The 26,976-nt window shown below is 48.0% G+C and overlaps 1 protein-coding gene and 1 long non-coding RNA gene across 2 annotated transcripts; both read left to right on the top strand.

Moving 5' to 3' along the window:
* The first annotated feature begins 1,136 nt into the window (after nucleotides 1-1,136).
* Nucleotides 1,137-4,039, top strand: LOC144157920 (uncharacterized). Its single transcript, XM_077688635.1, has 2 exons — nucleotides 1,137-1,483; nucleotides 1,959-4,039. The coding sequence occupies exons 1-2, from the start codon at nucleotides 1,196-1,198 to the stop codon at nucleotides 3,090-3,092; spliced, it is 1,422 nt and encodes a 473-aa protein (XP_077544761.1). The 5' UTR covers nucleotides 1,137-1,195; the 3' UTR covers nucleotides 3,093-4,039.
* Nucleotides 4,040-14,065: 10,026 nt separating this feature from the next.
* On the top strand, nucleotides 14,066-20,336 carry LOC144159173 (uncharacterized). The gene is made up of 2 exons (XR_013320262.1): nucleotides 14,066-14,671; nucleotides 17,934-20,336. It is a non-coding gene; the product is annotated as an uncharacterized LOC144159173 (long non-coding RNA).
* The last annotated feature ends 6,640 nt before the right edge of the window (nucleotides 20,337-26,976 follow it).

The following is a 26,976-nucleotide window of genomic DNA, read 5'->3' as shown; positions in this document are numbered from 1 at the left end:
CGCCCGTGCACACGAGCGCCACGTCGAATTCTCAAACTTGCTAAACTAGGTAGTTTCAATTGGTATAAATTAGAACCACTAAGCTCACATGTCTAATTGATTCGGTGCCTGCGCTTGTGTCGTGCGGTGGTGTAGCCCCTAGCTAGCACATAAAGATGGGTAAGGCCTCCGTCTCACCCTTCGAAAGACGCTCCTCTACGTTTTCTGCCGACGCATGGCTGGGCTACAGGGACGGCGTCCGCCGCTCTAGCCCGGCCGTGGCCGACGCTGCTGCGTTTGGGATCCGCCCCCGTGAATTCCAGACAACGGCTGGCCAAATCTGGGGTTTCGCTCTTTGTAGAGCCACGTGTGTGAATTCTGGTGACGTCTCATGGGCAATTGTTGTGGGTGTCGTTTAAAGCTTTCCTTTTCAACCACCTTCACATTGTGGATTGGAGCCAATTTTTTTTTTCGCCATGGGCCATCTACTAAGCACACGACAAAAAAAAAAAGTCATTGGGGCGTCTTGAAAATAACGCACGCTGCCGTTCGTTGAAAATTACGAGTGTCTTACTGTTCACTGTAAGCCGGGAAAAGATCATTGATCAATGAAAGCTCTTGTCGGGCTTGAAGTTTCAAAAGGCAGAGAAGTGCAGTAGCTTCCATGCATGAAGTGGAGTTAGAGCAAATAATTATGATTACAAACATTAAAAAACGAGCGTGAAGCTTGAGGGATAACACGTCAAGTGAAGAATGTCAATTCTCCTGATTCCAGTGGTATTTCCTAAACTAAACGATCGAACGCATGAGCGGTAAGGACGCGTCACCGCACGCGTCTCCGCCCAGAGAACCGATTTGGCTGCCGTATGACCCGCCGCACCGTCCCCTCGCGCGCGCATCCAACCTGCTCGATAATTTGGCGCGCCGCGTCGGAAACAGCATTGTTCAGACAGATATGTGTCCCCCGATAAAAGCATTTGAGAGGAAAGACCTTCCCAACGTCAAGTTGATAACCTGTACCAGTCACGATTTATCAGCCGGCCCTTCCATGTATGGATGTCACGAACATTGTTATCGCTCGCTGAAAGATTCCTGTCGCCTGACCGTTTTTCTCTGCCACTTTAAATTGTCTCCTTCTTGCCCATGCACTCGCATCTGCTGAAGAGTATTCTTCTCGCAGAACAGCCACTTTTGCTGCGGAGCAAAGACTTTTGCGATGCCCGACCAAGCAGTGTCCATTTACCGAGTGCGCGGGTTCATTCAAGGTGTCAACTGGCGAGTCACAAAGTTCTCTGCTCCAGTTCCGCCTCACCTCACCTGCGGACTGTGCCACGTCATTCCACAGACGACATTCTTACTGCCTTGTCTTCACACTCTGTGTGATTTATGCGTCAATCATAGCTTAAACGACGGGAACATCGTGTGTCCTTTTGACGAGGAGATATTCCCTTGTGGAGACTGTCAGACACTCCATTTGCAGGGACCTACAGCAGATCGGTTGAAGGTAAGTGCGCATTTTTTCACGACATGACATTGTCAAAAATCCCTTCATTTGAAATGCGCGCTTTTTTCTTGTTTCGTTTGCTCAATACAAAAAAAAAGTCAGTGCCCCTACATTTATTGTACAACGATGACCAGCGAAGCTGCGGGGCATTACGTTAGAGTCGTCTTAAATCCTATTTGTCGTATAATTTGCCATCTCACAAAATACCAGTGGACTTATGACTTTGTGGACATTTTTACATAGAGCAGCGGAAACCTTGCCAGATAAAAACGAACAGGGGACCAGGCGTCGAGCAGCCTTCACTCTTGTCCCGGAAGTTGTCGGTCACCCTACGTAATCCACTTCTGGAAGTCACGAACAATGACAAATCCAAACTATTTTTGATCACTGAGTACTGCACAAAGCAGATTAGGTGCTCGCGAAATTTTTTTTCACTCATTCTAACTTGGTGACCTTTATTTTCCTCTTTTTGAAGGCTTGCTGTTGGAACGAAGCTTATGGATGTACTTTCGTGGGTACACTTCAAACCGTCCTCACGCATTACGAGCAAGAATGCACCTTCCACACCGTCACATGTCCGCAATGCAACAACCTTGTGCTTCATCAAGACCTCCCAGGCCATTACCGCGCGGGATGCCGCATCGAGTCTATGGTGTCTGCGGCAGGAGATCCAACATTAGGTCAAAGTGTGGCGGTTAGCGCTGGAGACATCAAAAGCTGCATTGATGAGTTGAAGGCGCTCATCAGAGACCCTTACCAGGACCGTTTGCCGGCGCTACAGAGCAAAGTAAACGAGGTGTTGGAACAGACCAGGAACGTCAGCACCCAGATTGACGCAATCTCCAGAAATTCTACAGAAAGTGAGAAGAGGATCACGGAAGCCATACAGGAGGGGTCGAAAACGATGTCCCAGAAACTTCAGTCTCAACAACGCGAACTGTCCGCTCAGCTGACGGCAATTTTTGGGGCGGAGACGAGAACCGCTAGCGAAGCTGGTGCGACAAGTGCAACCGGAATGCCGTGGAGAGTAGAAAAGAGACACATTCTCCGAAAGTTGGAACTGATGGTCACTGACTCTCTTGCTTACTTGGAGCTGCTCCGCACGAGCACAGATCGCCGACTGAAACGACCAGTTGTCGAGTACGCACAAGCTCTTCCTGATTACGTCCCAGCCACTGTAGTGGTACCGCAGCTAATGGGAAAATGCGAAAGTGAAGAGGAGCGTTACATTGCAAGCCTTACCAACATTGACGATGTGATCAAATCTGAGAAGTTCATCATTCTTTTTACTCAGTGGTATCGCCGAGAGAGGTATTTGCGGGTGGCTATTTGTGGATTTAGCTGCGGTACAGAGAAGGCACTGGCAGTCTGCTTGAAATGGGGCACAACCAAACAAGACTTCTGTTCCGCACACCCAAAGGCAAGCGTCTGTGTAAAACACCCTGATTACCCTGAAAAAGAAAATCTCGAAATGGAAAAGTATACCGTGACACCCCGCGCCGCTCTCTTTGGGTTTCAGGAAAATTTTATAGCTAATACGTCGAAACTCCAAGGCTTAGGATTACTTAAAGAAAAAAAGCTGACTTTGGTCATATCTTTTAAAGTATAACCAGGCCCGCACGTTTTTTTAAGAGACACGACATCGCACCTACAAGAAAGACACAGCAATAGTTTGCGGATGGCTGGTTCGTCCCCCATTTGTTGAAGATTTGTTTTCCATGACATTCGCTAGAAAGAAAGCTGTAGGCTATATAAATGAGTAATAATTACTACTCAGGACCAGTCAGCTTCCTAGACGCCACGACAGGTCGAAAAACTATTTGATAGAGAAGGTGTAAGGGAGAGTTGCCTGATCTGCTGTGTAGAAACTCGCACTCATGTCTCGCTGCAAGGTCGTCCAACCAGTAGAAGAAATCTGAAATAGATAATTCTTATGCACTACATTAAGAAAATAGTTTGGTTGGGTGTGTACGGTGTAGAAGTTTTGTGGTATTTTTTATTTTCAATAAACCCCTTACAGCTTTAAGGTTTGAATCTACTTTTTCTCGATTCTTGCAGTGGCGAAAGTCCGCACAAGAGAGGTGGTGTCGATCGGCATATCTGCTTTCGCGTGTATTTTTCTTTGTTTTCCAATAAGCGCTTTAATTTGGAGAGAAACCGTTCAAGAGGGAAGCCATTACAAGGTTTTTACGCTATACCATTGCTCGCACTGCACCGTCCGTCGACGGGATCTCCGGAAGCGCACTAGCAGGCATCCTACCTCACATCACCCCAGGTTGTGCAGAAATTCCAAACGCTCCTCAGTTCTCCTCTTGTCTAACCCTCGCCGATCCGCGGGAGAACCTCACGGCCAGCGTTCAGCTAGGCCCCTAGCATCTCCGGGCGTACAGGGCCAAAACCATCCTATCCCACTGATCCTTGGGCTGAGGCACAGCTCCCACAAAGTTCCGTCAACGTTATACCACCATAATGGTCACCTCCGTGACGAACGTGTATTTATTACTCAGAAGATATAAAGGGGTGAAAAAAGCGTAGCTCGAAAGAAGAGGAGCAGCTTGTGGGCTTAGATGCCATCCGGGAAGCAGTTTTCTCGCCACACTTTTTAACGTTAAGCAATTCGTATTTTCTCCCAGAAAGAATACCTACCACTTCCCTCAGTTACCCTTCGCGTAATCGAGGGCTGGTTTTCCTTCGAGGGCTCGACAAAATTGGGCAGCACTGCGGAAGCATGAAAGTTGTGGGGATCGCGACTTTCACGCGAACCCCTTTCTGGCTAGATTCCCATCGCGGCCGGCGCACAACGCGCCTCGCTTACGCGACGGGAACCATACGGGAGGGCGCCAGCGACCGGACGGTTTTGTTGTTGCCCTGGCGGAAGCGTTGACCCTTTTCCCCTCTGCCTTACCCGAGAACCAGTTCTTCCTCGATACTAGCGCCACCGTAAGGCGAAGTCTGGGGGGACGTAGCATGACGAGGGGACGGTCTCTTGTCTTCGGGATCCGGTAGCGCGCGGACGTTTCGGCGCGCTGGTGCTGACCGGGCGAACGCGCCACAAAGGACGCGTCCGGACGAGCTGGGAGACTGCAACCGCGCTCGCACGAGCAGCGCTCCGCTGCTCCGGTATGCAATCGGTGAGTCGAACCATCTCGATCTCTAGCGTTGTTTAATGCCTCGCTCCCAATGTTACCGTTATGGCCTACGATTAGTCTGTATGCAGTGTATTTGATTTGCACTTTGCAATAAATGCTGCCATTGATGTTTTGCCCTCGCCGCCTCCTGCCTTTGTCTGTCTCCGCAAACAACGGACCCGTCCGCAGCCGGCGCTCGCAAGGCATGTTTGCTGAGCGCGGATGGCTGCGGGGTGGGGAATCACTAGTGTGTGAAATGTAGAATCCCACATCTGGCGCCCCAACGTGAGGCCTTGTTTGCGGAGACGAGCAGGAGGCACGGCAGCATCCTTTGTTCTGGCGTCGGACGATCCGAGCACAGACAACAGACTTCAGGCCTAACTGATTGGAGCGAGTTATTAGCAGAGGCGAACTTTCCTGAGAGTGAGGCGAATTATTTATTGCTGCGGCGTTTTTAATTTGTTAAGCGCCGAATTTGCAGCAATCGTGTGTATGGCAGGACATCGCTGCCAGTTAACACGTGGTCTCCGACTTTTTGTCGGGACGTTGTTGTTTATGGAAACGAGGGTTTCCGAGTTTGCATTCATGCGAGGCCGGGAGCCCGCGCCGTTGTGTCAGCCCGAAGTGAGTGTGTACGGAAGCTGCAATTTGGGTCCGAGTTTTGTCGACTCCGGGAGTCGAGGCTCTGGGAGCCGTGTGGCCGGGCCACGTGTGCCGCAAAAGGCTAGCTGGTATTGCAGCCTGGCACGGGCGCTCCGATACCGCTGAATGCGGTAGGCGCCGTTCGCTCATAAGCTGCTTGTGTTGCAGCGAGCGAGTAGGACCCTAACAAAGCAGATGTCTCCTCACGGCTGCACGTACGGGCACGTTCAGGGTTTCTTTCGTTTGGTCTGTTTTATTTTGGTGTGTTGTTGGATGCGGGTCGTTTGCCGAAGTGAGTGACCCGAAGGCTTTCGCAGCCGGTCCTCCCAGACGAAGGCACGACCTTGGGAATAATGCGAGGGCGCATGGAGCGTTCCCCCTCTTTTGTTGATCGCCTCGCGCGAGAGAAAGGAATCTCTCCCGCCTCAGGAAAGACTTACTTTGACCCCTCGCTGCTTGAAAAACTGCTTTCCGCAGCGTAGTTGTTTTTGTTGTCGTGCCACGCGGGCGACGGGACTGAAGGGGGGCTGCATCCCTCGTCCACTGACGGGGAGAATTACGCGAGGCAAACTTTGCGCCCGCTGATTGTAACGTCGCAGGAGCCCTCTTGTTCGGCTCGAGAGACCAAGCTCTGTTCACGTAAACTAAGCGCCAGTGTGTTGAAACGTATTTCAGCATTTTTACGCAAGCGGCGTTCATGTGTGTGAACATAGGGCTGTCGTTGGGAGCAAATACTGTTTCCGCATTCATGTGTATGAATGAAGTGTTAAAGATGCGAGCAAATACTGCTTTCGCATTTGTGTGGTTAAGCATCGCGCCGGGCGGTCGATGCGACCGTGTGTGTTCTTTGTGCCCTGTATCGTATAGGGTTAGAACAGGTTCTAGCTCTGTGGACATTTCCAGAGCGATTGCATTGCTGAGAAACTTAGCAGTTGAACCGTCAGATTGTGTCACGTTGTTGATGCAATCGAGTTGATATTCTCCCTACCCTGCACGCTGCAGCGTTAGGACACTTTGGCGTGCTTTGTTGACGTTAACAAGCAGGTAGTTATGCCGATGCCATGGCAATTGTGATATTCGACATCGAACCACGTGATGAATGGGATTAAAGGGCTACTGCAGCCTGTTTGTCCTGCCCTATGCATTGTAGGGTTTGGACTATTTATTGGGCTTTGCTGACATTAACAGAGCGATGGCAATGCTGACAACTCGGCATTTGTCGTTAGGATCGCGCCACAAAGGCGGTGCGATCGGAGAGCTATTTTTTCTGCCGTACACTGAAGGTGCGGGGAGTTTCTTTGTGCAGCGAAGCCACCCCGGCTTGGACCACATGACGGAGCGTGTTTATGCTGCTGTCTACTGTTCCGGGCGAGCTGCCGAGCCTGCTGAAGCGGTGCGGTGCGGCATGCCGCCACCAGCTTGGCTGAGAGAATCGGCAGTCTCTGGTCGCTCGGCGGCCACGGGCCATCACGGATGTGCCGCCACTTGAGCAACGCTTGCTTGGGTTGGCTGGTGCGATTCTTCGCGGAGCTACCTGCCTGCAGACATCAGCGGGCGACGACCGGGCCTGCTGGTGCACTACCAGCGGTGGCATTGGACGAGTGGAAGCCGGCGTAGGCAACACGATGCAGTGACTAACGATTTAATCGACGAACGAACTTTCCGTCGCCTCTAGTCCTGTAGTCAGCTCTCACCGGCGTACGCAAGGAATTTAGGAGGGAGGGATGTGGGGATCGCGACTTTCACGCGAACCCCTTTCTGGCTAGATTCCCATCGCGGCCGGCGCACAACGCGCCTCGCTTACGCGACGGGAACCATACGGGAGGGCGCCAGCGACCGGACGGTTTTGTTGTTGCCCTGGCGGAAGCGTTGACCCTTTTCCCCTCTGCCTTACCCGAGAACCAGTTCTTCCTCGATACTAGCGCCACCGTAAGGCGAAGTCTGGGGGGACGTAGCATGACGAGGGGACGGTCTCTTGTCTTCGGGATCCGGTAGCGCGCGGACGTTTCGGCGCGCTGGTGCTGACCGGGCGAACGCGCCACAAAGGACGCGTCCGGACGAGCTGGGAGACTGCAACCGCGCTCGCACGAGCAGCGCTCCGCTGCTCCGGTATGCAATCGGTGAGTCGAACCATCTCGCGTTGTTTAATGCCTCGCTCCCAATGTTACCGTTATGGCCTACGATTAGTCTGTATGCAGTGTATTTGATTTGCACTTTGCAATAAATGCTGCCATTGATGTTTTGCCCTCGCCGCCTCCTGCCTTTGTCTGTCTCCGCAAACAACGGACCCGTCCGCAGCCGGCGCTCGCAAGGCATGTTTGCTGAGCGCGGATGGCTGCGGGGTGGGAAATCACTAGTGTGTGAAATGTAGAATCCCACAAAGTAAACAAGGAGAAAAAAATCCCGGGCCATCTCTACTAGCGTGAAACCCAGGGACGGCCTAAGCATGCAGTTCAAAACTGTATTCTTGGCGCCTGGGCGTTTTGCATACGGAGATAAAACCGTTCAGTGGTAGAAGCATACAGCTTTTCTGTAAAAGTCTTTTGTCTTTGAAGCGCTCAGCTTTCTAGCGCGAGGCGTAAAGGAGTGTCCCAGTGTTTTATTTCCGTGATTACGTGAGACGACGATTATGACGACGACAGGAGAGGCAACAGCCCCAAAACTTCAGGGGCTTCGCCCCTAAAAATTGGCCGCCATCTTTCCCTGAGAAAGTGGATGTCCAGCAAAGCTTTTGTAAACCACTACACATGCTTATGTGGAAGGATATTAAATGTTCCTCGTCGTCTCAGTGGCCTTGTCACTTGCGCTCGGCTTCTCTGACGGCATAGCCTGACGCATGCGCTCGCACTCGAATGACTTCAAGCCCCCTTTTCGCGAGAAGTCGCAGACCACGTCTTTACCAGGAACACATAGGAGTCTTACTGTCCATGGACGCCCTATCACCTATCGAGCTGTTTCGATGCTTGTTTTGTGTTTTTTAAGAAATTAACTCTATTCTGTGTGCCTGATTGCACAGAAAGATTGCCCTGGGCTTCGCTGGCGGCAAGTGGTGGGCCCTACCAGCTTCACGCATGCTCTCGGCGTCTTGGGCGCGAACTGTTGGATTCTGCCTGGGATTTTTGTTCACAACACGAACTTTTCCGACCAATGAGAGGCTAACAGGTTCGCGCAAAAAATAACAAAGACTAGTTACAAGAAATCATGACAACGACAAAGTGTGCGAGAGGAAAATAATACATTGCAAAGTAACGGAAATGGGAAATGACGGGAAACCGACAAGGGATGTCTTGAAGTCTTTGAACTAAATCAAAGAGTCTCGCCTGAAAGACGGCCGCACTGAACCTGCTAGTTCGAGCTGCTTAACCAAAAGAATGGCGTACTGTTTAGTCTCTTTTATATAATACAATACCTCGTGTGTAATACAAAGCTCTATGAGCTTTAGTGCTTAGCCTGAATGTTTCGAGGCATCCTAATCCGGACCCGTATGCAAGATGTTGTTTCAAGGGAGTGAGGTGGAAGGAGCCGGAAAACTAAAAGGAAGAACCCGAAAAGAGACCAAGAAAGCCGGAATAAAAATCACTCCATGATTCCGGACGCTTTGTGCGTCCTTTTTATGACATCTATATTTTGTGTTCATTTCTATGTTTCAGGGTCATTGAAAAAGTTCCGACCGTCATGGTAAGGGCAGACATCAATTATGAAAGGTTGGTGAATAGAACTTGTCACTATTGATTATTTGGTGATACGCAAAGTGGCGCCGTCCACTCTCCTTCCTAGCTCAAGAACGTCAGGAAACAGGGCCGTGACCGCTAGGCCGCCCTCTGCGTACGTCAGATGTTCAACGTTTGGCGGGAGGGGTTTCAGCACACGTTATAAACTGGTTTGCCCGCAATGACGCGTGCACGTGTTCTTAAAAGCCAAAGAATGTATCGCTTTTAAATACACTCAGCTGAGCTTAATTACACCTGTCCTTTTTATTCAATCCTGTACATAAGAAAAGGAGAGCTTTTGCTGCATTAGGCTTGCAAAGGGCCGAAAAGTGCGGTTGTTGTCAACCGTGAAGAGGAGAAGGACCAAAGGACCATTAATATTCAAAGTATAACGACAAGCTAGAAGCCCGCAGGAGAACGCGCCCACTGAGGGGTGTTTTATTGATGGTACCTACCGCCTACGGCTTTTACGGAGTTGGCTTGTCAGCAGTGTTTGCTATCACCGCTTAACACCACACTCATCAACACAAACACAATCCTTGCAGGCAATGCTACGAAGAGTGCACGCGTCAGCACTACACATACATCTACACAGACCCTCCCGACGAACTCGGCTCTTTCTACCTACAGAGCTTATCGAGGTGTATAGAACTTCACAATACATGCGCCTCTCTCAATGACGTACAGGCCAACACAACCTCTACAACATAAACCTGCAGCTCCCTCTTCCACTTGAGGATGGCTTACGCATCTAGGCTCACCTGCGTCCAAGCTTCAAACACATCCGTCTCCTCCTCAATGTGAGCCCCTCCTTCCATCACAGCCGTCGCATGGCTCGTGTCCTCTCTCACAACTTAAAATAACTCCCCCAACCCTATGAATACAACGTTAACGTCGACGCGGCAGAGTATCCAGACCGTTCTGCCTTCGCCCTCGTCGTCCCCGTTACAACCATAACGCAACCAATGATATCCGCAGCCATACACACCCCCACAACTACTGAGGAGGACGCAGCCATCCCCCTCGCCCTCCCACAACGACCGATTCTTCCCTCTTCCTGCTATGATATTCGTAGACAGCGATAGGGCCCTCCTACAAGGCATTATTTCCAAACCTGCCTCCAAACTTCTTCCAACAAATCTTTCCCACCAATCCGCTTCACTAGCCTAGACTCCGGCCTATACTGACGTAGGTGCTCAAGAGGCGACACATCCATATGCTCGAGCTGCATTTCTCTGGGTTCCCGTTTCTTTTAAACATATGCACGGCATCCCTGAGCTGACGCGATCAGTCCTTACTTATCGAGACATTGCACAACACCACCGCATCATCCGCAAAAGCCTACCACCTCCTCGTTAATCGCTGACTCGACAGGCCCGAAACAAATGGCGCCTACTGCAGACACACTTTCCCCCGTAGACCCCCCGTACACTGAAAACTCGCATCGATTCCGCCCCCCCCCCTACTAGCCTGATGCGGCTCACTGGACACTCATTATCACTCCTTATTTGAATGTCCAAACGACCCTTTCCTTTCTACCCCTTCCCTGTGGGATCAGGCCATGGGGAACTCGGATCTAGCCGCCCAGGATGCGGTGACCATTTGGGTTCTGGAAGTTGTGGAGGCCCTTTGGACAACTCCTCCCCCCCTTTCCCACAGCCCTTTGGTTTCAATAGTATTCTCCTCGTTGTGCGGCAGATGCTGCATGAACGGGTTTCACAGGAATGGGCTCAGACCGATGTTACTTTTTCCAGTTTCGGTTCTATTATTGCGCTCCTGGAGGTACTGGCACTGCTGGCTCTGGGGAAACACTCCTCCCGTCCTTTGTTTTCCTTTCTGCTTCTTTCCTGTGCGACTGGCGGCGCGTATGCGCGTAAGCGGTCACAGAAGCTGCTGCCGCCGCACGGGGAGGCGGCGATGCCGACGGGCGAGTCATGTAGTGGGAGATTTCCGTTGTGTGTGAGTCTTGCGCGTGTGTGCACGCTTCCCTGAAATTTTTCTCGGTTCTTTGGAGTGGTGAAAGTCCGCACTATGCTGCCGTATCTATTGGGATATCTGCTTTGGCGTGTATGTGGTGCTCATATTTTTTGCTTTAGTTAAGAAAGGAATCCTTAAACAGGAAAGGCTGTTACATGGCTAGTCGGCTTTACCATAGGTTCCACTGTACCGTTCGTTACCGGGGTTTTCAGTAGCGCGCTACCAGGCACACTTCCTCACATCACCCTATGTAACGCGCACACCCAAAATGCGTCTCTTATACTATCTTCTCTTATACACGGTGAGCTTTGGGTTAACCTTACCGGCAGTGGTTAATTGGGGGCCCAGCTTCTTCGAGCACACCAAAAAATGCTCCAAATTTGAAGACACTCATCTATTGTATTTTGCATTGTATTGAATGTATATTCACTGATGGTAGTAATTATAAAAGGCCACAGCCATCAGATACCACGAATTTCTTGACTCAGGCATTGGTGTCGCATAGCCGTCCAACGAACGTCTGCGCCGCCGTAACGACCATCTTCCACCTTCCGGGCGAACGTTCATTTATTACTTTGCAGAAATAAAGGGGCAAAAAGTGTAGCCCGGAAGGAAGGAACCTTGTGGGCACAGTACCCATCAGGAACGCATTTTCTAGTCGCACTGTTCACGTCAACCACTTGGTATTTTCCAATGAAAAGGATACCAACTACTCCCCTTCGTTCCTCCTTGACGTCATTGCCGGCTGGTTTATTTATTTATTTATTTAGTTATTTATTTATTTTCAAATACACTCAAAGTCACTGAGGACATTACAGAGGGGAGTGGGGAAAAATTGTACAATGCACAAGTAGCACAGGATATGATGCGGACATAAGACGATGTCCAAAAACAATTAAGAAAATATTCACCGTTTTAAACATGAATACCAGACCTATGACAAATCAGAAAAGTGCACAAGTAGGGCAGCTTTGAATAACTTGTTATCATATATTCACACTAGCGGTTCGGGAAGGCGATTTCATTCGCTCACCATGCGGGATAAAAATGAATGATAAAAGACCTTTGTTTTGCAGGGGAACGGGGCAACTTTGTAGCGATCGATGACCGACACGGTGTGATATGTGAAATTGGGCTGATAAAAGAAAATCGTGAAGATGCGCGTGGAAATAAATTTTGTGAAACAAAGATAATCGAAGGATTTTGCGGCGCAACGACAGGTTAGGCAGGTTTTCCTTCTAGTGCTCGACAAAAAATTGCAACGCAGTGGATGCAGGTAATTAAGCAAACAGAAAAAAAATAACGACAAAGAAGAGCAGCAAGCAATAATTACAACCGCAGCGGCAAAGACCGTGAGTGGGAAAGAATAGATTGCAAAGAAACGGAAATGGGAGCAGCCGTGAAAGCGTGAAGGATTGTTTTTGAACAGGATTGCACTAAGAGAAGAGAATCCGAGCCGGAATCGGAATACGTCGCAAAATACTGGCTCTTGTTGTGTACCCAAAAAAACGATGTATTTTTTAGCTGCTTCTCTATAAAAAAAAAAATCCTCGTAGTTAGCGGCACAAGCCGTGGTCTTGGTGTACTTAGCGTCAACGTTGAGAGGCATGAAGAAACCAGGGCCGTGATTGTAGCATCATCTCAGAAGGGTGGGGGGGGGGGGGGGGATTGTTGCGCAACGATGACAGAGAGTTAGAGTCGAAGACAGAGCCTAAAAGAAGATGGTTAAAAGAAATTCCGTGCCCTTCCACTCTATCAAGAAGGATGACCAGAGAATGTATGCTGCGTAATGAAATCGTCTTTGCTGCCAATTTCCATATAATTTATTTCGCGAAACTTTCGATAACACTGGAGCGACCGTCGTATTATACAACCATACTCCCTGTGTAGGTGGCCATGTATTGAAAGCAGACAGTAATTCTCTAACCTCTGCAATTTCCACGCGAACAAATTATAACGCGCGAAGCTCGGCGGAACGGCAGGGTCGTGTTAGTGGATAATTGTCATATAATTTGTTTCAGGATACTTTCGATAATGCAAGAGTCAGAGCCGTTTCTTCTAATCAAACTCCCCGCGTAAATGGCAATACTTCACTGTGCAACATAGAATCAAGCTTATGAAGACCCAGCTAACACCAAAGTCTTTCAATGCCTTAAGGACTCTGTTAATACCGATTCCTTTAAAGTCGGCTTCACCCAGAACCACGAGTATACTCTTGGGAAGCCATTTTTCTTGGAGCAGTACAAGCTTCGATATTAAACTATGGAGGCCTCCGACTGTTTTTAGTGCATTTTATTTAATTTTTTCCCGTGCGCTGAAGGTGGGGCGCAATGTTTTTCTAACCGGAAGATTTGAGTGGGCGCAGCAAGGTGACACTACGTTAGCACGCGATTCCTTTCTACATCGCTGTGTTGCCGGAAATAGCATGCCGCGTCCGAGCCTTAGACTCGCCGCTGTAAAATCGCCGGAATCAGCAATCGCCACAGTATCAAAATATACAAATTTCTCTCTGCTGTGTGCCTTCTCTGCCCAGCCGCAGTATCTTTTGTTGAATTTTGTTTTTGGTTCAGGGGCATTGCAAAAGGTCCGAACGTCCTGATAAGAACAGACTTCCAACCCGTGGAAGGTTGGCATCTAGCTTGCGAAAATTTCTTCTGGGTAGTTGTTATTTGGTGATACCCTATTTGCCTCATCCATGCAGTTCCCTACCGAAGTGGAAGATGTCATGAAGGAAACTCGCGGTCTGCTCTGTCGCTCCTACGGGCACCAATGGGATAAAAGTTTTGGTAAGACAGATCTCGGCACACCTTAGAAAATTTGGTCTGCGCGCATGCACGCATACGCGCATGTTACCTCCAAATCCAAAGAATGCTGGCAATTTGAAAACATTCATCTACTGTAGTTTGCATTGTATTTAATGCATATTCATTGTATATAGTAATTACAGTTACTATTGTATTTCCAGGGCTAGGTATTCTGCTTTATTTTATTTTTCTGCAAGCTACACCGAAGCGGAATGCTTTTGTCCGGCCTGGAATTTCAAAGTGCCGAAAAGTGGGATACTTCGTTTTTCTGAAGTGGACCAGGAACAAATGAATGTGAATATACAGATTACAAGAGCGAGCTTGAGTCCCGCAGGGGAATGCACCTATTGGTTTGTGCGTATGCTGATGATTATAGCCGTATCTTATCGACCGAAGCATTTGAGAGGAAAGGGCTTTCGCATTTCTCTTTGGCAACCTTTACTCCCGACGCACTATCAGCTGTGGCGGGCGCACCTACGAAGGTCATGTGAACTGTTATCGTTGGTCGGAAGATTTCCATCGCCTGAGCTGTTGCTATGCCTTATTGGATTTTGTCGCTTCCACTCGTACGCCGACTGCTGCCGAAGAGCACACCTCCCGCGCAGGAGTCGCCTTTGCTGCCGATCGGCGACTCTCGCGATGCCCGACCAAGGCGTGTCCCTTCACCGAGTGCACGGGTTCGTTCGTGGCGTTAATTGACGAGCCACAAAGTTTGCTGCACCAGTGCCTTCTCACTTCACCTGCGCACTGTGCCATGTGATTCCACGGACGACATTTCTGCTCCCCTGTCATGACGTTCTGTGTGAGTCATGCGTGAATCCCAGCCTAAATGACGGAAACATCGTATGTCCGTTCCACAAGGAGGCGTTCGCTACAGGCGAGTGCCAGAAGGTCCATTTGCAGGGAGCTGCTGCTGATAGGTTGAAGGCAAGTGTTCGTCGGTTCAAGGCAGACAGATGTACATACCTTCGTTTGCAGTGTGCGTTTATTTTCTTTTTATTCCGCACAATAAAGGAGACCCCCTCATTGTTTTATAACCACAGGTAGGGCAGGAAATAATCATTTCAAAATAATTTTGTGCTTTCCTTTTCTTGTCCTGCTATCCTGTTGGCTTACCGCCTGGTTAAGCTGCAGAGAAATTCTAGAGGGTGGAGTTCATCGGTGTGACTTACGCTGCCGTTGTAATATTCCCCCGAACATAACATCCTGTTTAGGTTCCATCTCAAACCAATCCACCACCCTACGTAATACATAGATTTGCTGTTTCTTAAAATTTCGAGAATAGCACAGACGTGCACAAGGTGGCTTTACGGTTTAAGCAAAGTACAAACTCAAGGCTGCAGGGGCGTGTTCTTTCAGGTGGAGATTCGCTTATCGTTAGATGGTAGGGGTTGCGTGGGATTGTCTTGATCCCAGTCTTCGCAATAAAAAGCATTATTGCGTTTTCCATGAAAATGGAAATAAAACAAACAGACGGTGTATTCACGCCGACGTTTCCTTCAGCGATTTTTCAAATCGGAACACCTCATGACCCGTGAGCATTGCCCAGAGCAAAACATTGTTTTTTCTGGGTGATGACCCTTAGGCACGCAATAGGTCGGCGTGTCATGTCGTAGTATCATGTAGTGACGGTGCTAAAACACCGGTACACTCGTTTTCCAACGTCTCTCGCTAGAACTTAACGCGTACTAAAAGAATACAACGGGACACTCGTTGTACAAACCTTCCTCTGGAACGTTGCATCTCCGTCGGAAAAACGCGTAGTAAACGAACACACTGTGACATTTGTTTTCCAACGCCTCGCGCTAGACTGCTTCGTGCTTCCGAGAGCCGAGACTTACAGCAAAGCTGTATACTTCAACCTTTGAACGGTTTCATCTCCGTGGGCAGAAACGCCAAGGCGCCAAGACGACACTTATACACTACTTCATTTTTCGCCCCTCTCTAGGTTTCACTTTAGTGGAAATGGGGCAGGATTTTTTTTTGTGCGCGAATAACTGGAAAATTGCACTGGTAACAAACGCGAACGATACCAATCGCTTTTATGACAACCATCACGCCGGTGCGTACACATTTATTTGTTTTGTTTGCATGGTAGTCATTCAGTGGTATCGTAAGGTTCGCCTCATACACAGAAATACAGTTCATACTTTTAATTTAATACTACCACAGTATTATAGAATACCAGCTCAAGAAAACGTAGCTCTGAACTCGAGCTGCAGGATTACGGAAACTTTGAGAATTAATAAAACACTATTTGCCAAAAGTGCCTTATATATAATGGAATAATTACGCATTTTATTCCTTTTCATCCCATGGGTCCGGAGTTGGAATACTTTAGGAACAATTTTTTTGCGGCCCGGGAACGGATCTATAACGAAAGTGTGGGTGGAGACCACACATTATGCACACAAAGATTCTCGTGGAATTCTGTATTTTTTTGCAGTGAGACTTGGCCGAGGACGATAACACAAACTTATTTATGCTAGATCACGTGAAGGTTGGTTCGGTAACTAAGAAAAAAAAATCAAGTATTTTTGTGAGGGCAAACCTGTGTTTGAAACAATTTATTTCCGAATATCTACGGTTAGTCGTATATGCAAAAGTTATTGCAATCTATATTTTAGTCATCAAACTGTGTACGCTCACGTAAAATGTTGCGTACTGCCGCATACTGATAGAACAAAAGAGAACCAATCAGAAGTGTTTGAATTACAAGCGCTCGATGACTAGAGCATTGAGCGTGAATTTAACACGAGTTGTCGAAAGTGATCGAAAATAAAATGCAATGCTTTGGATTATTCATACCTCTTGTCCAACCGGCATCAAGCTCTGCACACAATTATGATATTTCTTGCCTTCAGACGAAAAAGAACAAAAAGCATCCAGGGCCGCCAACATGATGCACGCGCATACTCTGGCTACATGAAACTGTTTACAAGACATGAGAAAAGAACAAACACCACGTACTCTCCTGCGGATGCAGTGTAAAGAACACGATTGCATGTCTTGTTTCTGGGAGCATAGTCCGATCCTCTTACACCCACTAGGTTGATATTAGTCAGCGCTTAAGAAGGACGACATTAACGTTCTTGCAAGAGGCACACTGCAAAAAAGGGAAATTTGTTAGGACAATTTTGGATAACGTATTTCCTGCTGCATTCCACATTTTTTTGTTACGTCCTAACGTGCCACGCTCGGACGTCAGCTTACTTTGTCACCGGTGTCTTGGTGTTGCCTTCACCAAGCGGTGCACCCAGCAAGCCACACTCACTCACATGATCTGGGCTTGTGATGCTCAGCCACGAACTCTACGAGCATGCTTACCAATGATCAGCGCGGAGCAGTGGGAGGCCTGTTTGCTTAGAATGGGCCAAGAGCCTTCACTGAAGAGGCAACTAAAAACCTGTTGTGCCATAATGACAGATTCACAACGCCGAAGCAATGGCTCTCTACCTCGCTCCGTGAACTCGACGACCCCACCTTTAGAAGTGGTAATCTCGGGTCATAGGTTCAGCCCGTCACAATCCTAAATTGGCTTAAGAACCGCTACTTCGTCTTTTGAAGGGCACAACGACTGCCTGAACGCTCATAGAGACGTTACTAGCGTGCAGCATTCTTTGTTAGCCAAACGTGTTGATTCACGTGTCCAGTTTTATGCATTCTCTTTTTTCTGCTTCGTCTGTACTACATTTGGACGAGCTGTTTCCCCCCTGTCCATTTTCTCGTTTTCTTCCTTTCGCTTTCAATTCCCGTATCTCCTCAAATGTGTAGAGTGGCCAACCAGACAGCTTTCTCCTTGACCTCCTAGACCTTTCTGCGCTGTTCCTGCGTTCCTCGTACTATATTAGGAACAACGCATCACTCAGCTCACATAGGCCAAGAATCTGGATACGGTTTTCTGTGGCTTTGAAAGAGACCAAATACCCGTGGAGCGATGACTTTCTAGATATTGTTTAACCATTTCGGAAGAATATGTCACAGACAAGTACGACGATGGGGGCCGGACGACCGCGCAGCCCCCTTGTCCCGAACGTTTTTGACCGCGCTACGTCACCAATGTCTTATGTTAATAACTCGTCGATTTCCAAGCTATTTTGGATTACTGAGTACTGCAAAAAGCAGCCGACATGCATAAACATGGCCACACTTCTTATAACTCGTTCTTCATTTTTGCTCTTTTTTAAAGGCTTGCTGTTGGAATGAAGCTAACGGATGTACTTTTGTAAGTACACTACAAGCCGTCCTCACGCACTACGAGGAAGAGTGCACTTTCCACACCGTCACATGTCAGCGATGCAACGATCGTGTACTCCACCAAGACCTTCCAAGGCACTTCGCGTCCGGATGCCACATGGAGTCTATCCCGACTGCGGCCGGCGCTCCAACGTTATCTCAAAATGTGGTTGTTAGCGCTGAAGACATGAGAGCGTGCATTGATGAGTTGAAGGCGCTGATTAGGGACCCTTACCAAGACCGACTGCCGGCGCTCCAAAGCAACGTAAACGAGGTGTTGGAAGAGGCAAGGGCCGTCCGCATGCAGGTTGAAGCAATGTACAGCGATTCTACGCAAAGCGAACAGAGGATCACGCAAGCCGTACAGGAGCTTCAGTCTCAACAAAGCGCGCTGTACTCTCAGCTAACGGCAATTTCTGAAAGGGAGGCAAGAAGCGCGGGCGAAGCAGGGTCCACTAGCGCAAACGGAATGCCGTGGAAGTTGGAAAAGAGACACATCCTCCGAAAGTTGGAACTGATGATCGGTGATTCCCTTGCTTACATGGAACTGCTCCGCACCAGCGCTGATCTGCAACTGGAACGAACAGTTGTGCAGTACACTCGTGTTTTCGATTATTTCAACAGAACCATAGCAGTGCCACCACCGTTAATGCTCAAATACGAGACAAAGCCGGAACGTTACGTTGTAAGTCTTACCAACATTGACGATGTGGTCAAGTCTGGGCGGCTCGTCTTTCTTTTTACTCAATGGTATCGCCGAGATAGGTATTTGCAGGTGGCTACCTATGGATGGGAAGTTCCTTCAAGGGTACTAATTATCTGCTTGAAGTGGGGTACAACCACGCTAGCCTGCAGTTCCACGACCCCCATGGCATTCATCTATGTGCTACACCCAGACCAGCCAGAAAAAGACATTATCCCATTGGAAAAGGTTGACGTGACCAGCCAAGCCGAACAGTTTGGCTTTCAAGATACCTTTGAGGTTAACTTGTCGGAACTAGAACGCTTAGGATTGTTTAATAACAGAAAGTTGACACTTTTTGTGTCATTAAAAGTATGACACTGCACAATTTTTATTTTTATACGGCACACGGCACAAGAAAACGCAGCAAAAGGTGGGCCATGGATAGCCGACCCTTCCTTTGCCCTAGATGGCTGGTACAACTTCAATTTGGAAAAAAAGCTACAACCTGTGTAACGGCAGACTAAATACACATCCGTGCCAATCAGATTAGTTCATGCCCTGGCAGCCATTAGAAAGATGTTATAGTGATACCGCGAGCGAGAGTTGCCTCATGTGCCAGGCAGTACCTCCAACTACGGTCACGCTGCTAGGAGGCCGGGCCCCTAGACGACAGCTGAATAGGTTAATTTATATGTCCTGTAGTTAGAAACAAATTGTGGTCGAGGTGGGCACAGTGTGGTAGGCTTTTAATGTCGTTGTAAGGAAACACTTATAACATTAACGTTTAAACCACTTTTTTCTCAATTCTTCCGAGTGGTAAAAGTCCACACTATAACTTTTTATCCATGGGGGGATCTGTTTTCGCTTGTATTTTCCTCGGTGTACATATTTCATCTTTATCCTGCACCTACTGGAATACCTGGGCATTTTCCAGCCAAGCTACAATGAACAAAGCCAGTGTGCTTCAATTGCTTGTCAGGTTGCCACCGTGGATCGAAATCACCGCGCAGAGGAGTAAACATTCTTAGTGAGGACACAGATCAAAGTAATTATTACCGACTGTCAAGCCTCCTGCCTAGCATACCAAGCAGGCAGGATTCAAGACAAGCGCTTCGGGTTCTCCTCCAAAGACCCCCACAGAAGCAGGTCGGAATCATATGGACCCAAGCGCACTCTTCTCTTCGCGGCAACCAGACCGCACACGTCCTGGCCCGAGAACTTCTCCACCTGGCGCCGCAAGATGATTTGGAGCGGACCTGGCAACCACTCCTCCCCTAAGCAGATATTACTCAACCCTACAGATTAGCGAGACAACTGTATCCACCAGTCCCCGATAAGGCCACGAAAGAACAGGAAGTCAACCTGCCAAGCCCTAAACCTAAACTCAGCCATTTCAAACCCTTCATGCCAGCGTTGGGAGAGTACGCTGGCCAGCCCCTGTCCTGAAACGCAGCTTTTTCTAGCAGAAAGGGCGAAGACAGCCGGCCCAACCAGAGAGGCCTTGGAGTGGAGACCGCGACGGCAAATATTCTCACTTCAACTCTGATTAAAGTTTTACTCTCGCTTTCCCTCTCCTTACTGTGGAAGTGAACAAGGACAACACAAGTAATTAACTTGAGCTGTGTAAGGTGATGCAGTTCTTCAGTCCGCAAATAAAATCTTGCTCAATTATGTAATAATTTATTTCGATCGAACACCTAGAATCTTGAGTCCTTTTTCGGAGATATATGCACACAGAAATAGAAGTTTCAGTGAGGAGTGATTTTTTGCTGGCATATGTCCTGTCTACTCCCGGAATCAATAAAAAATTAATTGAAGCAGTGACATCTGGCCATAATAAAAGGGACGTAATAATAAGAGCGGGGCGTTTGTGTGTGTGTGTGAGTGCATGTGTGTGTGTGTGTGTGTGAGAGAGAGAGATAGAGAGAGAGAGAGAGAGAGAGATGTAGAACGGAGAAACAGACACAGAGCAGAATTCCGCAATATCACCGAAGTTACGCGCAAAGGAGTGTTTTTTTTTATTTGAGGGGGGAAAGGAACAAAGGCTGAGGAATGAGTTCAGTGTACAGGCGCGGCCAGTTTGAGGCAACCGGGAACGGGTGGCGCGCACCGCGGAGCGCCACAACAGAGCGGTACATACGTACCTGCACGAGAGCAATCATTGCCCTAAGCGAACATACCTGCGATAGTTCCTCATCGTCTTCTACGGTTCCTCCCACTTTCAAGAGCCCCATGGCTGCAGCGCTTTCGTGCAAAAGGGGGCACTGCGAAGTGGGACGAACCGTAGCAGACGATGAGGAACTATCTCCGCCGCTGGCAGAAATGGAAGGCGTATCTTGTGCGACGAGCAAATCCCGCAGTGCCGCTCCGTGCTGGCGATAACTATAGCTTTCGCAATGGGTCCAGACGCGAAGGAAAGAGTAAAAGCGCGTATCGAAAGAGTTCTAGGGTTCCTTTAATGTACACCTCCTATCAATAATGATAACCAGTAAGAAAGCAGACTGTGTGGTTCTTATCGAAAGCGGCAAGAAAGCCCCGCCTGGCGCAGGGCACAAAATGGACGTTGCTAGAAGCAAAGGTTGCCCGCGCAACTTGCCTCCTCCTGAGATGGGTAGCGGGTAATATATGCACGCCTAAACCACTATACAGCATGACTCCACTGAGAAGGCACCGGACCAAATGACACGACATACTCTCAGGTGTGTGGAGGACCTGCGCACAAGCACATCTTTTAATATTGAAATACAGATGACGCCACGCACACATCGGAGTCTGCGCTCCTTTCTTTGCAGTTCTTTGTATGGCGCCGGTACAGGGGGTCGTTTTCATTTTTTCGAACGAAGGCTTTCTTAGTTGGACAGAAAGCGTTCTCTAAATAAACTAATCCAATTACCTTTAGACCGGTTGATCGACCGAAAAACTCTGATAAGATATCTTGCACACGGCGGGTGTGTGAAGCCGGGCTTCTATAGTGTAAAAACGCTCACTTGAAAATCGCGATAACGAAACGGTTCCAGACAAGGCAGTAAATGATAATAAGACAACACACACACCGATCATGAAGAAGGAGTACAATATCTCATGTGCACGAACCACGTATCGGCTTGTATTTAGATCGTTCGTAGATGCGTTTACTTACGTTTTAGGGGCCGTTTTAGTGGCCGTACAATCAAATACCCACAAAAACGCCAACAAAAGGGTGTTGGTATACTTATAAAATAAAACACGCTGTTTTAAAGCTTACAATCTGAAAATGAAGGGTGCTCTTTTTACTCAGAATCCTCCAAAACGAATATGCGTAATATTCTGCAGACCAAGCTGGTTGTTAATTTAGTAAAAAATAATGTTAATTTTGGTACAAACTTATGAAACACTGTTATGTTGCAAACATTTCAAATAGTTTGAAAAGCTGAGATATGTTTCATGTGCCTACCTAGGAAAACACCACCTTCGCGGTGTTTCCGTTCTTGTTTTCGTAACTGACCATCTGCTGCAACTTTTGCGTCGGGAAATTACCCGCTGAGTCAAGATTTCCTGGCGCCGTTAACATATGCACCGCTACAACAGAAATGCACCCGGAAGCGCACTCTCCGTACCGCAAACTAACATGGTGACAGTATGTGTTTGTGCTTCTGTAAATGGTTTGATAATTCCTCACCGGCACTTGTCATCCAACTTGCTTACGATGAAGCACAGCTGACTTAGCATGAACTAATGGAGAGAATTTCATGTTTCCAATTGAAGCGAAAGAAAAGAAGCGCGTTTTGGCCATTTCGGCTGGAGTGGTTACCTTGTAGATATAGCAATGCATAGCGAAGGAAGCAAACACAGGAAGACACTTAACAATACGATAGACACGCGAAGCCAGCAGCTGTGGTCTTCCAATAAGGCTATAACCGCTGCCCGCGGACATTCTTAGACGCAGTTTCCTCTCTAGTATACTAACTAAGAAACTGTATTCTTCGGACACCCTTCTGATGCTGAAATGCTGCGACAGGCGTTATCTTTTAGCCGCATTCAGAATGCAGTGGCGCGCAGCAGCAGGGCAGGGAGGACAAGCTATGTCTGCTAGAGTTGACCGGCTAAAACACATAAACAAAAAATGACCACGCCCGTGAACTGTCGCAGTGTAACAAATGTCCCGTGGTGAGAACTGACGAATCATCATGGTGGCGGCACGGAACAATAGGAGAAAAGATTGCCGATACTCTGCAACCCTCAGAGGTACTAAGTTTGACTATCTAGTGGACTCACTTTCAGGGAAGGTCGGGTGCACAATTAACTTTCGTACTTGTTCAAACTTTCTGCAGGAAGGGATGGTAAATTTTCCCAACTCTTCTGGGTTTCACGCATCGAAGCTACATCTGGCCCATTCACTACCTGGGATACTTAACACGAGGGGCGTGTTGAAATTCATGTTACTGTCTTATGTATGCTATGCGTTTTCATCAAAGCTTATTGTATTTTCCTCTATCAGTTTTATTCGACCAACAGTTTATTGTTTCAAACCTCCTCTGTTCTTGAAGTTTTTTCCACTCCGTGAGAAAGCCTCAACAATGATTTCAGAATTGAATTAATAGGTCTAACTGGGATATGCTTACCGAAAAACGCAGTAGGTATTTCCATTAAAGAAATATATACCCGATAATTGCAACCGTTTGCGGAAATTCATCAAATTTATGCTTAACGAGGGTATGTCGATAAAATACAACTTTGACTCATTCAAAAAACTGTTTCGTGTCGATAACAATTCTGCACATTTTAGAGTGTGCTTAAAACCATGGATCTGTGCAATAAAGAGAAACGATAAAGCAGGGGCAAATCTCCCCCATTCGAATGACGCCGCAAAGACTAGCTTGGCGATTGTCGGCTGCCGGCCAAAGCCATCGCCACATTTGATGCCTGTGGTACTGTAATAGTGCTTCTAGTCTCCATTCACGTGCTTGCTCAGCTTGGATGCTTACTCAGATTTAACCCACAGACAACTCTTTTTTTTATTTCCCATATTACGTATCTGCTGACGTTACGAGAATGCCAAGTGGGAAATTTCCACATTTATTATGTTTTCGCTTCTCCAAACCATAACGCTTCTTGGAATTGTTGGATTGAGCTACGAAGGGCCAGTTGTTTCGGCTACAACTAGGTTTCATTTTTTAATTCATGGTCTTCAAAGTTCCGAGCCTTCACACATAGTACATACTATCTTGAGATACGCTGGAATCTGTGCCGGTCACATTGAGACACAGAGACTGCACGTTGAGAACATCATGGGTGGGGGCACATCTCGTCAGGTGATTGTATCAGCCAACAGTCCTTAACTTATTGAAATTGATTCGAATTCTCTCCCCAAACTAATGTTGCGGCAGTACTTGGGTGACCTTGAAGCCGTCCCTTCGCGACTGACAGTACATTCCTTGAGCGGCCGGCGACAAGGACAGTATGAAACAACTTCGCTCGCGCTCCAAGCCTACAGCATTTCTGGGCACTCAGGCGTTAAATGTGGTACTATTTTTTGCAGAACTAAGTAAATGATGAACCTACCGGGCCGACCATGCTTCTGAATAGCGGCTCGTGTGGAGCAGGCATTGATCTTACCGTTTATGTTGTCTTTCGAGGACTAGCATGATGCGCCGCCACATGAAAGGAATGGCCCTTACATGGCTCTTCGCCTATACCATCGGAGGCATGGTACCATCCGCGGCTGGGGCTTTGATTAGCGCACTACCACGCACCATACTTCCCCTCGCCCTTGTCAAATCCCTATAATCATGGTAAGGACAGACATCTAAGCCGCGTTTGGTTGGCGCGTCCAGCTTATGAAAATTAGTTGTCGGTAGTTATTATTTCTTCATACGTCGAGTATTTGTTTCAGTTCCCTTACGAACTCGAAAATGTCCGGAAGAACAGTCGAGGTCAACCCACAGCCCCTACACCCTGGGGCCGCCAGAGCGTTAAACCTTCCGCGGGACACATTTTGACAGAAAGCTTTGGTTTGTGCGCATGCACGCACACGCCCATGCATTCTTCAACTGCAGGGAATGCTTTGAATTTAAAACACTAATCTATTGCATTTTGTATTGTATTTATTGCACTTTCTGTTGCATTTTTTAGCGCATTTATTGTATTCGGTATTGTATTCATGTATTGGATTTTCAGAGGTCGATGTTTTATTGATTTCTATTTTTCGTACGTGAAGGTCGGCCCAAAAGGGAAAGCCCTTGGCCGGCTTCAAGTTCCATATGGCCGAAAAGTGCGGTACTTTGCATCCATGAGGTGGAGCTGGAGCAAATGATTATGATTACACAGATTACAACAGCGAGCTTGAAACCCAGAGGACAGTGTGTCTATTGAAGGGTATCGATCCTGTAGCTTCCAGTGACTGTTCCTAGACTAAAACATTTGAGAGGGAAGGCCTTCCAGCGTTCGAGTTGATGATCTGTACGATCCTTGATATAAAATAAAACTTTGAAATTTCAACAAAACTTCATTTGATATAAGCGGTTTTTCTGCTTTCTTTTGACGAGTACGAAGAAATATTCAGTGCCCCTACACGTGCGAAAACTAGAAGGAAGAATCCGAAAAGAGATGAACAATAAAGCTGGAATAAAGAATCACTCCACGATGCCGAAAAGTGAGTGCTTCCTTTACACGGGAGCCATATTTTTGTGTTTATTTGTTTGTTTCAGGAGCATTGCAAATCTTTTAACGTCCTGTTAATGGCAGGAATTTGTGCCGTGAAAGGTTGGCGAAAATAATTTGTCGCTAGTGATTATTTGGTGATACGCCGAGTGGCATCGTCCAATTCTCTTCCTAGCTCAAGAACGTCAGAAAGGAGGGCCGCGACCGCTAGGCCCCCTCTGCGTACGTCAGATGTTCAACATTTGGTGGGACAGGTTTCAGCACACGTTATAAGCTTGTCTGCGCGCGTGGACACTCACACGCATACGCGTTTTCTTAAAAGCCAAAGTATGCTTCGCAGTTAAAGACGCTCAATGAAAATGAATTATACCTGCACTTTTTAATCAATCCCGTACATAAGAAAAGGAGGGCCTTTTCTGTATAGTTGTTGCAAAACGCCGGTAAGCGCGGTGCTTGGCATTCATGAAGTAGAAAATAACCAAATGAATATAAATACACAAAGCATAACGACAAGAAGCTGGAAGCCCATAGGAGAACGCGCCCACTGAGGGGTGTTTTATTGATGCTACATACCGTCTACGGCTTTTACGGAGTTTGCTTGTCAGTAGTGTCTGCTATCATCGCTTAACACCCCACTCACCAACACACAAACAGATTCCTTGCACGCTATGCTACGGAGAGCGTTCAGGTCAGCACCACACGTGCCTCTACACACACCCTCCCAACGAATCGGCTCCCTCTACCTACAGAGCTTATCGAGGCGTATAGAACTTCACAATACATGCGTACAGGCCAACACATCCTCTACAACATAAACATGCAGATCCCTCTTCCCCTTATTAATGGCTTACGCATCTCGGCCCACCTGCTTCCAAGCTTCAAACACATTCGTCCCTTCTGCCGAAATATGAGCCCCACCTTCCATAACAGCCGTCGCATGGCTCGTGTCCGCTCTCACAGCCCAAAATACCTCCCGCACCCCCAAAAATACATGGCGGACGTCGATTCAGCAGGGTATCCAAACGGTTCCGCTTTCGCCTTCGTCGTCACCGGTTCCTCTACAATTCAGCTAAGAGCATCCAGCACCATACACACCCCTTCACAAACTACTGAGGAAAAGGCAGCCATCGCCCTCGCGCTCTCGCAAGGACCAATACATTTCCGCTTCGTGCTTTCATATTCGCAGACGGTGATAAGGCACTTCTACAAAGGTATTATTTTCAAACCCGCCTTCAAAATTCTTTCAACGAATCCCCACCCGCCGTGGTGGCTCAGGGGCTAAGGCGTTGCGCTGCTGAGCCCAAGGACGCGGGGTAGATTCCCGGCCGCGGCGGCTGCTTCCCTGGCGGAGGCAGAAGGCAAAACCGCCTGTGTGTACGAGATTTAGGTGCACGTTAAAGATTCCCAGGGGCCCAAAATTAACCCGGAGCCCTCCACTACGGTGCGCCCCATCACCTGCGTTGCGTCGGAGCGTTAAATTCTACAATCAATCAATCAAGTCAAATCCCACCTCACCCTCAGCCCTTTGGTTTCAAGTGTATTGCTTCTTTTGCGGCAGCTACTGCCCTGAAATATTTCATAGGAAAGGGCTTGCACCTTCGCTTTGATAACGCGTAGGCGCCATACCTTATCAGCCAAAGCTTGCACGTGCGGAGGTCACCGAAACTGTTAT

The sequence above is a fragment of the Haemaphysalis longicornis genome, unplaced genomic scaffold, assembly GCF_048455015.1.
Source record: "Haemaphysalis longicornis isolate Haplotype H1 unplaced genomic scaffold, Haemaphysalis longicornis Haplotype H1 scaffold_10, whole genome shotgun sequence".
Lineage (NCBI taxonomy): Eukaryota > Metazoa > Arthropoda > Arachnida > Ixodida > Ixodidae > Haemaphysalis > Haemaphysalis longicornis.
Note: the sequence above shows the minus strand (reverse complement) of the source record. Positions and strands in the feature narration are given on the sequence as shown.